This window comes from Solanum dulcamara, chromosome 2 (assembly GCF_947179165.1).
Source record: "Solanum dulcamara chromosome 2, daSolDulc1.2, whole genome shotgun sequence".
NCBI lineage: Eukaryota > Viridiplantae > Streptophyta > Magnoliopsida > Solanales > Solanaceae > Solanum > Solanum dulcamara.
The window spans coordinates 12,795,114-12,811,806 of record NC_077238.1 but is presented as its reverse complement, the minus strand read 5'-3'; the positions used below and the strand labels follow the sequence as shown (position 1 = coordinate 12,811,806).

Sequence of the window (16,693 nt, the reverse complement as noted above, 5' to 3'; positions counted from 1 at the left end):
TTATAGGGTTGGTTTGGTTTTAACTAAAAAAAGTCAAACCGAACCCAAACCTATCCGATTATAGATATACTACTTTTAAATTATGTTATACATAAAAATATTTATTAAAATATAATTTATAAATATTGTTTTAAAATTTTTCATAATTTTTATTTTCTTTCTTACATTTAGATTTGGACTTGAGAAGCTCATCTAAATAATATACAAAAAAAGCTCATCTTATAAAGTTATATTATAAAGTTAAAACTTCAAACAGTGTTTTGTCTCCATCTTATATGCTGATATTTTGTACTAGAACTCTTTTTAAGAAGTACTGCTCTGTGTTTTTTATTAGATACTATGAAAAATCCGAGAAACCCAAAATAACTCGAAAAAACCCAAAAAATCCGAGAAAAATTGATATAAAAAAATCCAACTTTTATTGGTTTGGTTTGGTTTATAGATTTAATAACCCGACACAAATGATTTGGTTTGGTTTGTAAAAAATCCGAACCAACCCGATCCATGTACACCCCTAGTGGCAAGGTCGTGGCTAAACAAGTGTGGGCTAAGTGCTGGATAAAGGAGGCAAAGGCTGAGGAGTTTGGACCACAATGGCAAGTTGTGCGAGGCAGGACCTAGACACGGCGCAGGCACGTGGGTAGGCGCGAGTACATATTTTGGCGCCAAAAAAGAGGGTTGCCCGCGTGTGCCTCGCACATGCGTGGGCAGTTGGGCGGTAGGGCAGTTTCTAGCCGTTTTGGCCTTGTCAGCATCGCAGATAAACTTGTTTTTTTGAAATTCAAATTTGGCCTATCTTGGGGATGTCAACTGACTCTGCAGGCATATGATTGGCATGTGACTGGGTGTTGTGGCCTATTTAATGGCACAGGCAGATCAGTCACAGGCAGAGAGTCATTTGGGCAGAATTTTTGTAAGGCTGATTTTGTGTGCTTCTTTGTGGCATAAGTTTAATACAAAGTTGGAACTTATTTCTATACGTGCTTGTGTGTTTTTAAATTCGTAGGCATTGTTTAAGTGTAAAATGAGATTGAGGAAAAAGAAAGAAAGGTTGAGTCTAAAGTGTTAGACTGTCGAAGTGAGTAAGATCATCATGAGTTGACCCCCTTACACATAGCATATACAATCGAAGTGTATAGATAATGTATACTTCGATCATGTTTGTAAACTAAATAGTCTAAGGTTACATTTATGCAAATTTAGAGAAAAGTACAGTCCTATACCTTTGGACCATCTAGTGCTTGTTACTTTCATGCGTTGTTGAAATGAAATAAGGAATGTTTGATAATTTTGTCAGCAGCCAATTGTTGTTCTCGAATGGGGTCATTCAAGGATGTAAATTATCACATTGTGATAAAAGAATCAATTAAAAAAGATCCTCTAATTTCAATTAGGAATTCATTGGACCCTTTAGAACATGTCTTTCAATTGAGAATTTTTATTCATTTTATCATTTAATAACACTCATAATCAGATCTTAGTAACTAAATGCTTGCAACCTGACAATTTAAAACAAATGTGAAATGAAATCATGATTTAAAATCAAAATCATATGACCTGAGTAGAAGTTTTGCTTAGACATATAATTTAAATTTTTTAAATAGTATTTTTAGCTCATAGACATAAAAACCCATAAGTTATAAAAATTATAAAACTTGCCCCATTTTTTTATACAATTTTACCAAATAATCAAAAGTTAGTAACAAAAGTATAATACATTATCACAATTTTTTTAATAAAATAAAATATTTATTGATTGAACTTTAATTCAATAAAAAAGTAAAATTGAACATGAGTTGTGGTGTACTATATTTATTAAGTCATTTGTTAATTAATGTCATTAATAACTATATCATCAAGTTCATATTCCATGAATATTTGATCACTCCTTTAATATTCTCGCAAAAAAAATAAGTAAACATAAAATAATAATAAAAAAATTACAAAATATAAACTTATGGGTTAATTTTTATATTTGAAAATGTGAAATCATGATATGAAATTCTAAATCAAGATTTTTGGAGAATTTGGAATTAAATTATGAGATAAAATCACATGTCCAAATGCTGATTGCATATCCTAATTTCAAATTACTAGATGAAATCACATGTTAAAACGCCTACTCAGTGTGGGTTATTTTGGAGACATTGAGATTAGACACAGAGTAGCAAATGAAATGGAAAAAAACGCTAACAAATCTGGATTTTCTTGAACCCCCAACCATATATTCCAATTGATAAACAGAAAATACTAAAATTTGACAATACCAAGTACAACAATCATGTTGCATTAGGCATAAATACAAAACAAAATACCCAGGCCAAAAGCTACAATTAACCAACAAAAAAAAAACATAAGGAAGTAATTACCAGCAGAAAGTTTTCCACACAATAAATGCGTGACTCACGAATCCCTTTACCTTTCTACTCCCCTTCCTCCATGTTATGAAAGCACTTAAAATTTAACAAATAAAATTAAAAACTACTACCAAGTAATTAGCACATAAAGGGAGTTCCTCTATGAAGATTTTTTTCCTACAAATTTTCATGGACCAAGCTTGAAATCAATATGATTATCAGAAAATCTAACTCCGCCTTTACCTCCACTATTCTTAAAAGGCTTAGACGCCTTATAATGATCTCCATGTGCTGCAGCCACTTTAGAACTTGCAATTTTCTTATCAAATCCAAATTCTATATCCCCTCTTTCTCTTTTATTATGAAACTCATTGTGCTTATTTTGTTTTCCCTCTTTTTGTTTTTGTGGTTGACCATGACTTTTCTTCACCTTAGGACCATTGCTTTTCTTGCTGCATAGACGTCCTACAACACAAGCAATAACAGATATGACAAAAACTATAGCTAGGACAACAAAAACACTCACAAATGAACCATTTGATGAGTTATGAGAAGAAGAGGATTGAGTCATTGGGATATTGTTTGGTTGGTTTGGGAAATTGTTTGGATTGTTAGGATAAACTTGAACAGGTTGTTGTGGTTGCAATTGATCCATTTCGCTTGGAATTTTGGGTCGTGACAAATATTAGGGTAGGTAGGATAGACCTCGCTAGAAAAATGAAGAGTAAACGATAACAAGGGATTGAGCAGTAGTTTGACTAATAGTATGAAGTTGTTTTTAGACTAAGGTTGTGTTGTTCTTTGAGTGAAACCAAAGGAAGATGTTGGAGAAGTAAATGGGAGATGTAGAACAAGCATTACCTATAAGACAATAAATGTGGGAATATTTCAATTTATATATAAAGTTTGATTCTTGATTTTGTTTCTTGAGTGAAACTAGAAAATTATACATGTGGGACTATTGCATTCCAATAGGTTAGATATATTCTTGGTTTGATTTGAGGGGGTTTTTGAATTAAAAAAAGTGGTGCTTTTTCTTTATTAAAGAGAAGACAACTAAAGATATTCTTGTTGTCCTTTACTGCAAGAAGGAAGGGTATATATTTTAATTTTGTTTTGCTTTGTTATGAGAGAAAGTAACATTTTGGCTTTCATTCCTTTGAATACTTCACTAATCTGTTGAATTTTCACTAGGCCCCATGAAATTACTCTCTTATTCCAACATGACTCAGCTACTTTCACTTTATTGTTTTACTGCATTATGTCTTATGATGCAGGAGAGACTGCTATGTCAGTTTAGTCAGTAGAGAAACTTACATGCCTGAATTTATTTAGATATTTTTTATTATACTTTTTCAATAATGCTTGGTTGATTAACACACTAATCATGAGATTATAAACTTGTCATGATTTGGATTCTTTTGGGACACTCTGAAATTAGAGTTTTCATGGGTTTGAGATTTGTCACGATCCAAAAATCTTAAGTTGTGATGGCATCTACTCAAACTATGTAGGCAAACTAATTACACTATTAAGTCTATTTTAGCAATTTTAAACACCGAAGTAAGAGAAAAGTCGATAATAAAGTCAAAAGCAACATTCATACTATAGAAAGTGTGGAAAATATAGTGAAACGTCGTCCATAACCTCGTGTCACAAGTACAAGAGCAGTTGCAATTTCACCAAATAAATTACATCCGTTCAAAAGAAAAGACACCCCGAATACTCCAAGATATCACTAACTGGCAGCATGCTCACCTACCACTCAAACTCGGAAGAGAATTTGCACATAAAAAGGTGCAACAAGTATAAAATGAGTATGAGAAACACGTGCACTTAACAACATCGTCAATATATCAATCCTAAATAAAACGACGGCAAGGGTTAGTATTACCATGCTTACATCCACGCTCCTCTATAATCATATCAATAACAAATATAGGTAATTCAAACAGGTAAATAAACAAAATAGTAACAATTTTTAGAAATAATCAAAATTAGCAAGTTAAGCAAGTAGCTTCAAATAATCTCAACCAAACATGTAAGAATTGATATGAAGTATGATAATCAATCCATTGGAAATGCACTAGTACACATAAACTCCTATTTTAGGTAATCGTGACCCATGCGAGGTCTATATATTGTCCCCAAATTAAAATCATTTCTTAGACCCAACGGGTAAAAATAAATATCATCACTATATGGTGTGACTCGCCAGTTAGGAAGTTAGTGAACTTGCACAAGTTAGTTAGTGAGCTGGCGCAAGTTACAAGTTAGTTAGAGTGTGCACGTGCAACACATGTTAGATGAGGAGTTAGTTAGCCAAGTCAATGTATATATATGTGATGTAGCAAGATGATTCATTAAGAAATATCAATGTAACAGTAATGGTGAAATAAGATCTTCTTCTCTTCTTCTTCTTCTTCTTCTTCTTCTTTCTTCTCTCCTTTCTTTTCTTACTGTTTCTCTGTAAGTTGATCAATACTACAACTCCTTTAATGGAGTTATCATGGTATCAGAGCTGAGATCGTAGGTGACAAATCACAAAGCATTGGACTGTTGAATACTTCGATTCACATAGTGATAAAGGTGAATCAAAGGTATAGCAAGTCAAAGCTGCAAGAGAAGTCTCAATATAATGGTGAATGGTGATACAATTGAAGGATCGACTGGTTCTAATGGAGTTACACGCACAGTTTCATTCCCAGTCATTGATCAGAATCATCCACTTTTCCTTTAGCCCACAGATACTCCTGGTAGCATTTTAATTTCTCTGCAATTAACATGTTTAAAGAACTATTCTTTATGGAGTAGATCCTTTAGAATTGGGCTTGTAGGTTGAAGTAAGATAGGATTCATAGATGGTAGGTTTCCTAAGTCTAAATTCGAGCCAGTGTTACATGATCAATGGGAGAAGTGTAATGCAATAGTTTTATCCTGGATCATGAATGCTGTCAGGCCTGGTTTACTTAGTTCTGTTGTATAAGCATCTGATGCACGCAAGGTGTGGCTTGATTTGAGAGAGAGGTTTGACACTATTAATGGATCTAGAATATTCCATCTATACAGAGAAATTCACACTCTTACTCAAGGCATAAGGTCGATTGATGATTACTTCTCTAGGCTAAGAGATCTCTAGGATGAGTATGACGCTTTTATGCCTTGTCCTAGATGTCCATGTTCCGAGTAAAAAAAATTCAGTGAACACTCTGAGTATCAGAGGTTACTATAGTTTTTAATGGGCTTCAACGAGTCCTACTCTTCTCCTAGGAGTCAAATCCTCATAATGAGTCCTATACCAACATTGAACAAAGTCTATGCTCTTCTAAATGATCAAGAGAGTCAGAGAAACCTGACAAGTTCATCCACCCCAGAAGCAATAGAAGGAACTACAATGTATAGTCACAGGAATTCTCATTATAATAATGGAGCAGGTACATCCAAAGGTCCATTTCTAGGTTCATACTCTGGTGGTACCTCCAGTGGACACAACAGTACTGGTGGAAGCTATAATAGTAATCCAAGTACCTCTAGAGGAAACTACAATGCTAGGAAGTCTTTTCTACAGTGTGAACATTGTGGATATAAGGGACACTCTAAGGATCAATGCTATAAGATTGTAGGGTATCCTACAGATTTCAAGTCTAAAAAGAAGTCTCTGAACTCAGGAGCATATGCAAATAATATTAAGTTATCACAAAGCATGGGACAAGAACTAAAGGTGAACAACTGTCAAGGTCAATCAATTTCAAACCGACACCCTGGTGCTTTCTTCACTCAGGATCAATATCAACAAATTCTGCAGTTGTTATCCAAGACTAGTGGTGTGAATAAAGCAGAACCACCAACCAAAGTAGTGTAACACCCCTCAAAGGTTCCTCACCCTGCCCCCTACACTATTATACAAACCTTTGAATCCAAGTTAAGACTAAACCAAGCCAAAAATGATGTTCCTCTTGATCTATCCACTCCTATTTACACTACTAGACAAGGATTACCTACTGTAATCTATGATAAAGAAGACTTCATGGTTAAACTGGCTGCAAAGTGTAAATATACTCTTGTTGGGAAATTCAGTAGTACAATGCCTAAAGTAGAGCTAATTAGGAAAAGCTTCATCCTCCAAACACAACTTGTAGGAGGTGTTAAGATTTCCTATTTCAATGCAAGGCATGTGTACATTGACTTGGACAATGAAATGGACTACACAACTATATGGACCAAGCAAAGGATGATAATTGAAGGCCAAGTTATGAGGATACAGACATGGACTCCAATATTTAGGCCTGAGGAGGAAACTTCCATTGCCCCTGTGTGGGTAGCACTTCCAGAACTCCCATGGCATTGCTATGAGAAGGAGTTTGTAACTACACTTTTTGCCCCTGTTGGTAAAGTGTTATTCATGGATGCACCCTCTATCCAAAAGACAAGAGGAAGCACTGATAAGGTAAGAGTCTAAATCAACCTTACTCAGGAGAGACCTCATCATGTTTGGCTTGGGTATGACAAAAATGATCCCACTTTAGGGAGATGGAAAGAACTCATATATGAAAATGTCCTTGAGTATTGTATGTACTGCAAGCATCAGGGGCATATGGTGCATGTCTGTAACATCAGGAAAAGAGATGAAGAACAAAAGAAAAGGAAGGAAACTGAAAATGCCAAAAAAAGTAAGAACCAAGAGGAGAGGGACAACAAAAACCAAGATCATCCACAACCTGCTAACTTACAGGTGCACAGCAATCCCCCAACATCTAATGCTTCACAACAGCTCCAAAACAATAAGGCAAGCAAGGATGACAATGGTTGGCAAACTCAAAAAAGAAAATAAAACAAAGGCCATAACAATGCTCAACAGAACCAGGACACCAGACCCACAGGTGCAGCATCCAAAGGTAAATATGTCCCAGTTCAGCAACACAATGCTGATCCAGGTAAGATTTCTATTCTAAGTCCTACTCTCAATAACTATGTTGATCTTGTTAAGCAAGATCAACCCACTAACCAAACTGCAGGGATACAACATAGCCAAATACAGACTTTTCTTAGGAAGGAACCAACAGGTCAGGATAGCACCACTAATCAGGGGCCAGGTAAAACTAATAGTGATATAAACAAAGAATTAAGCCCCCTAGGTATTGAGTTTATACTCCCAATCCCCAGACTACCCCCAAGTATTAATGTTGTTGATGCTGAAGCTGTTGGGGGTCAAGATAGAAAAGGAAAGGAGAAACATTCTAACTTGTAGGAAGGGGAAACCACAAGGGGAAGGGATTTGTCTCATGTTTTGCATGAGAACCAAAACACTGACCCTAGGAGTGACCTTAGAGTCCCTGCAACCACTGATCATACTGATATAAATGCTACAGCCCAGCTTGCAACCACTGAAAAAAAGGATCTTGCAAAGGATCCTACCATGCCAACTCCCAAAGGTTCTATGGCTAAGGATTTGGGGTCTATTGCCAGCACTAGTTTCCAATATTTTACTACAAAAAAGAACAAGTTGAGTAAAAAAAGGAGGGATGCTATAAATAATAAAATAGATGAAAAAAATCATGCTGAGAAATGTCAAATTCCTAAGTTTCTTGACAACATATCTTTACAGCATGTGGATCAGAGTTGTCAATAGTTTGTGATTGATGATGATCAAGTGGGAATGGATATAACCCCTCTTCAGGCCCATTGTATCCTCACTTCTCCCCCTCACTCAGCAAGTCTCATTCCTGAAGCAACTACTGCTCACCCCCAACTCAGCTGTACTCTCAACATCAACAATGAAGTTTCTCCTAAGGTTGATGAGTATGTTGTGTGTCTCTAAAGATGAAGAGGATAGTGATAATCAGCCTATGAATGAGTATGATGAGGATGATGCTGTGAGTGAACAATTGATCAAAGCTTTCAGCCCATCCAGGGATAATGTCTATGAAAATGAGATCCAATATGTTACTAACTCTCAAGGATTATCTCCAAGAGGTACATACAGGACAAAGTTCAACTCCAAACCAAGTAACACTATTAACTGTGCCACCAAGGGTAGACCAAAAACTAGATCCTACACCTCCAAAATCTCCTAATAATTAGTACTCTCTATTAGAATGTGAGGGATATTAATACCCAAGGAGCCATGGAAAGACTTAAATCTCTCAAGAATATCCATCAGGTTTCTCTTTTTGCAATTTTGGAGCCTTTCTCTAATAGCTCTCAGATTCATCATTTCAGAAATCAGCTCAATATGGATCATGTACTTAGCAATCCAAATGGTAAGATTTGGCTTTTTTGGACCAAGGATGTGGACTGCAGGATTCTGGATAATGGAGAGCAGGTGATCACTTGTGAAATTAACCATGTAATGAATCCAAATCAGTTCATTGTATCCTTTGTATATGCTAAGTGTAAAGACTACCTCAGAAGACCTCTTTAGGATAGTATGCTTCACCAGTCCAATACCTCCCTTCCTTGGTGCACCTTAGGTGATTTCAATGTGATTACAGATCCTGAAGAGAAACTAGGGGGGGCCATATACAATATGAGAAAGTGTTTGGAGTTTATTAGCATTATAGAAGCTTGTGGCTTGCAATATTTGGGGTTCTCTGGTAAGAAGTTTACCTGGTCTAATCAGAGGGGTATATTCTTCAGAATATGGAGGAGATTAGATAGGGGTATGGTCAATGAAAAATGGCTGGAAGTGATGCCTCAGACTACCATTACTCACCTCTCTACTGTGGGCTCAGACCACTGCCCCTTATTGTTAGAAATGACTGAGTACAATCATCATCACATCAAATACTTCAAGTTTCTGAACTGCTGGACTGATCACCCCTTATTTATGGAGATTGTTAGTAACTGCTGGAACAAGCCTATTAAAGGAAATCCCATGTGGTGTTTCCATCAGAAAATGAAGAGATTATCTACTACTCTTAGTAGGTGGTCTAAGCTGCAGTTTGGGGACATATATGCCAAGGTGAAAGAGTATGAGGACAAGGCTAGACAAGCTGAAGAGGAACTAATTTCATCCAACTTTGAGAAATGTAGAGCCAACATGCATGCTATCAATACTGAGTATATTAGATATTTAAAGATGGAGGACTCCATGCTGAAACAAAAAACTCAGTTGTACTGGTTCAAAGATGGAGACATGAACTCCTTGTACTTCCATGCTGTCATCAGAGAAAGGAGGAGGAAGCTTTACATTCATAGAATTCAAGATGAAGAAGGCACATGGCTGCAGGGAGAAGAAGATATAGCCAGGGCTGCCTGTGCTTATTTTCAGCACATCTTCATAGGTAAGAAGTATCATATCCAGTAAGATGCCCTTCAGTGCATCCCTAATCTAGTCAGTGATGACCAAAACATGAATCTCCAAGCTCTCCCCACTTTAGAAGAACTGAGAAATGTTATATTCTCTATGAATCCTAACTCACCAACTGGCCCTGATGGGATGAATGGAAAATTTTTTCAGGAATACTGGGAGATTATTAAGGAGGACTTGTTCAGAGTGGTCCTTACTTTCTTTAGTGGTCAAAACCTGCCTAAATACCTGACTCATACCTGTTTGGTTCTTCTCCCAAAAGTTAACCATCCTAACAAGCTTTCTGAATTTAGGCCTATTAGACTTAGTAACTTCACCAACAAGATCATCTCCAAGCTTCTTTGCCTTAGATTAGCTCCCATTCTTCCTAATCTTATTTACCTTAACCAATCTGGATTTGTCAAGAATAGGAGCATTTCTGAGAATATCATGCTTGCTCAAGAGATCATTCATCAGATTAAGAAGCCTAATGTGGTGGCAATGTGGTCATTAAGTTGGACATGGCCAAGGCATATGATAGAGTTTCTTGGTCCTATATCTGTTTGGTCTTGAGGAGAATGGGCTTTGGGGAAGGGTTCATTGATATGGTATGGAGGATTATGTCCTATAACTGGTACTCCATCATTATTAATGGCTCAATACATGGCTTTTTCCACTCCACTGGAGGCCTTAAACAAGGAGACCTTCTCTCACCTGCCTTGTTCATCCTTGGGGCTGAAGTGCTGTCAAGACTTATGAATAATATTCACCATCATCCCAGGTATCATGGCTTTTTCATGGCAAAGAGGGCCCCCCAGATTAATCATCTCAACTTTGCAGATGATGTGATCATTTTCTCTTCTGGGAGGTCTCAAACCTTGCAGCTCATTATGGATACTTTGCACACTTATGAGAGTACTTCAGGTCAGTTGATCAACAGAGATAAAAGCCATTTCATGGTCCCCTCTAATGCCTTCAATTCTACTATAAGAAGGATTAAGAGGGTCACTGGCTTCAAGCAAAAGACCAGCCCTATCACTTACTTGGGATGCCCTCTCTATATTGGTAGGCAGAAGATCATTTATTACTCTGATTTGATTGCCAAAGTTGTGAATAAAATAACAGGGTGGCAGGCTAAGATCCTCTACTATGGAGGCAGAGTCACATTGATTAAGCATGTCATTCAAGCCCTTCCTATTCATCTTCTCCCAGCTAGTTCCCCTCCTACAACCACTATCAAACAAATCCAGAGCATCACTACAAATTTCTTTTTGGGGTGGAAAAATGACAAGAGGAAGTACTATTGGTCCTCCTGGAAGAACCTTAGTTACCCCTATGATGAAGGAGGTATTGGTATGAGACAAATATCTGATGTGGCCAAGTCCTTCCAATATAAACAGTGGTGGGTATTTAGGACCAAACATTCTCCGTGGGGGGGAGTTTCTCAAAGCCAAGTATTGTCAAAGGTCCAATCCCATTACCAAAAAATGGGATACTGGACAATCTCTGATCTGGAAGCATCTGATGAAGAACAAGCATAATGTTGAGCCTCACATACAATGGCAAATTAAGTCTGGTTCTTGCCTCTTTTGGTGGGATAACTGGCTGGGAATTGGCCCTTTAGCTCAATTCAGCACTCACAGCTGCAGGCTCAATAACACCCAAGTCTCAGCCTTCATGAACAATGGACAATGGAATGCTGATTTGCTCATTAAATAGGCTCCTCCACAGTTTGTATCTACTATTATTGCTACTCACATCAACCATCAGCCTCTCAAGCAAGACCAATCATGTTGGACACTAAACAATAATGGAGAGTTTAGTTGTTCTTCTGTTTGGGATATCATCAGAGACAAGAGGCCCAAAACCAATATTAACTCCAATGTCTGGCACCAACACATCCCTTTCAAAAGCTCCTTTCTTGTTTGGAGGGCTATTAGAAGGAAGCTTCCCTCTAATGACAAGCTTACCAGATTTGGCCACCCTCCTTCTCAGTGCTACTGCTGCTACAGACCTGGCCAAGATACCATAGATCACATCTTTGTTGCAGGAGCCTTTGATAGGAGTACTTGGAGTGTATTTGCTGATTCCTTGGGCATTAACAAGGAGTACACACCTCTTATAAATTTGCTAATGAGGTGGTGGAATGCTAAGTATAAGAATGAGGCCCACAGGCTCTTGTTACAGGCTCTCTCTATCTTCATATGTTGGAACCTTTGGAAGAATAAATGTGCTTCCAAGTATGGAGGAAAGCAGTCTAATCTTGCAAGAGTCAAATTCTCTGTCTTTAAGGATATTTTCCACTTGCTTCACAATGTTTTTCCATATATTATGTGGCCTAACAACTGGAGAGACCTTGTCCCCTTAGTTGAACAATGCTACCATGATATCAAGATTACCCCTGTATGCTGGACCAAGCCTCTTGATCATTTGGTGAAGCTAAACACTGATGGTTGTGCTCTCAACAATCTTGGAAATATTGGTGGAGGAGGAATCCTTAGAAATGCATCTTCTAAGCTCATTTTTTCTTTTGCAATTCTTCTAGGTGCTGGAACTAACAATCAAGCAGAGATTAAAGCTGCAATCTTTGGTCTCTCTTGGTGCCTTCATCTTGGTTATTCACAGGTAGTGCTGGAGATTGATTCTCAGCTGCTTATCAGATGGCTGCAGCATGAAACAAAGCCTCCTTGGTCTATCAAGGAACTGCTGGACAAACTCAATAGCCTCATCATCCAATTCTAAGAGTTCAGCTGCAATCATGCCTTCAGAGAAGCCAACTCCACAACTGATAGTCTTTCCAAATACAGCCATAAATGCACAGATCCTGAGCTCTACTTCACCAAGCAGGACCTCCTCAGGGAAGCTACAACTCACATGGAAATAAACATGCTGAGAATGACAAATTTTAGAAGAAGAAGGCTCAAAAAGATCAAGAAACCCCCTTGACCTCCCCCAAACTGCTGTTCTAATTTGATCTTTAACTTGGATATCTCTATGTATAGTTATAGCTACTTTGAGGATCCTATAATTAGGACCATTGTAAAGGGGAGAGTCTCTTCTTCTTATTGCTTTCCTAGACATAACAACTTGCCTCTTGAGGTAAGAAATAGGGTAATTCTTCTTTCTTTTCCTCTCTTGGTTGTCTGTGCAGGTACATACAAACTTGCATCTCTTCAATATACACTTGGAGGCACAGCCTTACTTATTCCATGGTGTAACAGTAGCAGGATGCAACATGTTTCAGTTGAAAGCTTGCCTACATCACCTGATGCAGGCCCTCCTTGGATTTGCTCTAAGGGTTGCAGTAATACAAGATCCTGCTTAGGGACTCTTTTGTACAGCACCTTCAACTTGCCTCTTACCTTTCTCAACAACAACATCCTTCAGCAACAGCTCCACCAACCTGTAACACCCAAGGAACATCTACAAGTTATTAGTATTAGTTACAACAACTTGCAAAATTGTTTGTTTGTGTGTTTTTCTTTTTTTGTTTGTGGGTGCAGGTACTCTAAGGAGATGATCCTGTTCACAATGAAGGGTCTCCTCTTGGGAGTAGCTTGGAATAACAAGCAACTTAACCCCCTCTACTATGGAAGTAATATGGAGTTGCAAAAGGACCTGCAGTAGCATATGCACTTATCTCCCTTGTTTGTCTCATTGCCACTTGTTTATACAGGTTCAAAGTACTTCAACAGAAGAGAGACAACAGCCTGGCATACTAGGACTTTACCAATTCTTCAGCCTTCCATTCATGCCAACTTTCTCTATGCAACATCTAGAACTAAGACCAAGCTACAACAGGGTATGATGTGCAGGGTGATTTGCATCATGTGGACCTGCACCAAGGACTCCAAAGTTTGCAAGATTGCAGCAAATACTATAGTGGAAAGGCCCAAGAAGTTTCACCTCAAATGAATAATTGGAGACATTAGGCGAGCGACCTTGAAAAAGTCAGCTGTCTTAAGCCTAAAGAGGGAGCAATTTGCAATTTGGAAATTCCAACTTATGCAAAAAGCCTCCAAATCTTGCAGGACTAAAGAAAAGGCTGTATGTGCAAAGCTCAAGAAGTTTCAGCTCAATCAGATAATTGGAGATGTTAGTCGAGCGACCTTGAAAAAGCTAACAGGCTCCAAAGCACTCTTAGAGGTCCTTTCCTTTTTGCTAGCTTGTGCAAGTCCTTTATTACTTTTGTTTGTTTGTTGTATTATTGCAGGTTGCTAGAGTGATACATCAACATGCATTAACAACAACTACATAGAGGACATCACAGATACAACCACCAAATCAAATATCTTCACCAAGAGTGCTACAAAAGGATTGTACAGAATTAGAAGCCCCTCTTGGGTATTGTGTTTGGTTGGTTGCCTATCTTTGTTTGTTTGTATTTGTGTAGGTAAAACAACACCAGGGGTGCTATTCACAGCACCTTGTCAAATAAAAGGCAACAATATGGATCTCCAGCTGAGCAACTTGGAGCTGCTCACAAAGCAGCAACCCCACAACAATTGCTCCAGTTTTTGGTTGTGTTCTTCCTCCTCTACAAAACTCCATTTCCCTAGAACAAGAACTTCAACCTTCAACAACATTCAGGAGCCTCCAGCAATACCTCTCCAGATCAGCAAGACAAATTCCAACACATGGAAATCCATTCAGCAGACATCAAAACTGAATCTTCAGTTCTACTTTTGTTCTCTGTTTTATATCTCTTTGTGCAGGCATTATGCAACTTTGAGCCTTGTGTTGGACCTGTAGCATCTGGTTTTGGAAGTCCTACACCAATAAATACATATAGTCTCACAACTCCCCAACGACAACACATGTAGAAGCTACATCACAACACCAACAACTACATGGCTGAGATGCAGCAGACTGCATTCACTACTAGTAACAATATTCTTGGAGATCCTTGCTTGGTTACTTGTTTGTGCAGGCCCACAAAGCTTCAAACAATGGGAGATAACAACCATAAATGCAGGGGTCTCACACTTATAACAGGCCCCTTGCATCCAAAATTCTTGGAGCTCCTTTTCTGTTTATTTATTTAATTGTAGGCACAGAAGAATCTCTCTAATATGCAAGGCAACAACAGTTAAACATCCAAGCAGCTGGTCAAGCCAGGACTTGCAAGATATGTTTTTTCAGCCCACCACTTTCTTCTTTAAAAATCCCAAGGCTGCTGACTGCTCAAGTTCCATATACTTCTCCTCCTTTCACCCTCCTTAGCTGATATTCATGCTCTAGATGTTGTTGTATACTTCCTTTGGATTTTCTTGGTACGACAAGACTAAAAATGGCAAAGATGAAAAGAGCTTCCTCACCCCATGCGAGATAGAAGGTTCGTATACTTATTCTGCTTCAATTAGCTATGTATGATATGTAGCGTAGTTGAATAGGACTAGTGTAGGCTACTTTCTTGTTTTCTCATGGAAGGAGGGAGTCTCCCTCATTTATGCTTTCATAGTCAACTTATACTGGGAGGAGTCCTTTCATAGGTTTACTGCTTTCTATTTTTTAGTTAGCCCTCTTTTGTATCAGGGATGAGTTAGCCGACCTTAGTAGGTTAGCCGACTTATGAATCAACATAGGATCGGAGGTAAGGTTTTATGTCCCCCTCATTGTACCTTTCTATTTATTATTTATGTTAAGGCTTAGGGGTGATGCTCAACCCCTGACTGTGCACGAGAGGTGGGAGCCTCGTGTAGGGTCTGTTTCCTTAAAAAAAAACACCCCTCAAATATTTACCCTAAGATTTGGACCCTTCTTATATATGGGTAGGGTCAAACTTGAGTATTGTGAAGTATATGCATGAGTTAAAATGAGTCCCTGAGAAATTAAGCAGTGTTAGAGGTGATGTGGGGTTCCAAAGGGCCCCTAGGACCAAGCTAAGTCCAAAAGATTCGTCGTGACTAAGTTTTAGGATGAGTTCGTATAAGGGGTCGACTTCTAATGACCCTACCTTTTGAAAGACGAAAATCTAGATGTCCCACGACCTATTAAATTAAAGGTCATCGAGTCTTCTTTCCAATGCCACCAAGAATGTAATTTTTGGAGTTTAGAGTCAAAAGATATGACGATCCTAAGACGAACTAACTCGACAGGAATTTTAGGCCTGGGTTGCAACTGCTGGGAATATGGCCTTGGCGTCGAAGGGGCGCAACGCGCCACTATCGCGCTAGGAATAAGCCTCAGTAGTTTGACCCCTGGCGCGATGCACCACTACTAGGTGTGCAGGGTTTTCAAGCCTATTTTCCAGAACCCAGGAAATATGGCCTTGGCGCTGTAAGGGCGCGATGCGCCACTATCGAACCAAGAACATGCCTCAGTAGTTTGGTCCTTGACGCAGTGCGCCAATAACGGGTGTGCAGGTTTTAGGCCTAATCGACCTGGCGCTGCAATGGTGCGACGCGCCACTATCGTGCCAGGAGCATTTTTAGCCATTTTTCGAAATTTTGGAGAAAGGGCAATTTGGGAATTGTCCCAAATTATATATGTATCAGCCTTAGCACGTTTTGGGACCATTTTCAATCCCTCACTCTCTCTTTAAAAAGCCCTAGCAATCCCTCTCTTCTTCTCCAATAAGGAATTGTTCCAAGAGCTTCAAGACTCCAAGTTTCCATTGAAGACCCAACAATAAGGTTTTTTCAAGAATCTATTCTAAGATATGTAAGGCTATTCAAAGCATGGATTGAGTCCACCCATGTGCCCTACTCTTCTTTGAGGTTAGATGCCCATGAGGATGGAGTTTCTTGATATGGTTCATGTTTGAATGAGTCTTGTCTCCTATTAATTTGATTCTTATTGTGTTGAAGTTGTTGAGCTAAGAATTTCTAAAACCTTTATGTTAGCATGAGTTGATGGAGATGGTTTGTTAATATGCTCGGTTGATTTCCTTAACCATGTGATTATGTTGAATATGTCAATTTCTTTAAATGTGTTATTCCTCTTGAATTGTTGGTTTAAAATTCTTAGAGTTGTGATGAGTCCTAAGGAGTTGATAAATGAGGAGAGGATTGGTTTGTTATATTTGTGAGATGTTATAAATGCATAT

General features: G+C 38.3%; 1 protein-coding gene across 1 annotated transcript; it reads right to left on the bottom strand.

The window, feature by feature from the left end:
* Positions 1–2,271: 2,271 nt before the first annotated feature.
* On the bottom strand, positions 2,272–3,343 carry LOC129875581 (uncharacterized). The gene has a single exon (XM_055950881.1). The coding sequence runs from the start codon at positions 3,010–3,012 to the stop codon at positions 2,545–2,547; it is 468 nt and encodes a 155-aa protein (XP_055806856.1). The 5' UTR covers positions 3,013–3,343; the 3' UTR covers positions 2,272–2,544.
* Positions 3,344–16,693: the final 13,350 nt, after the last annotated feature.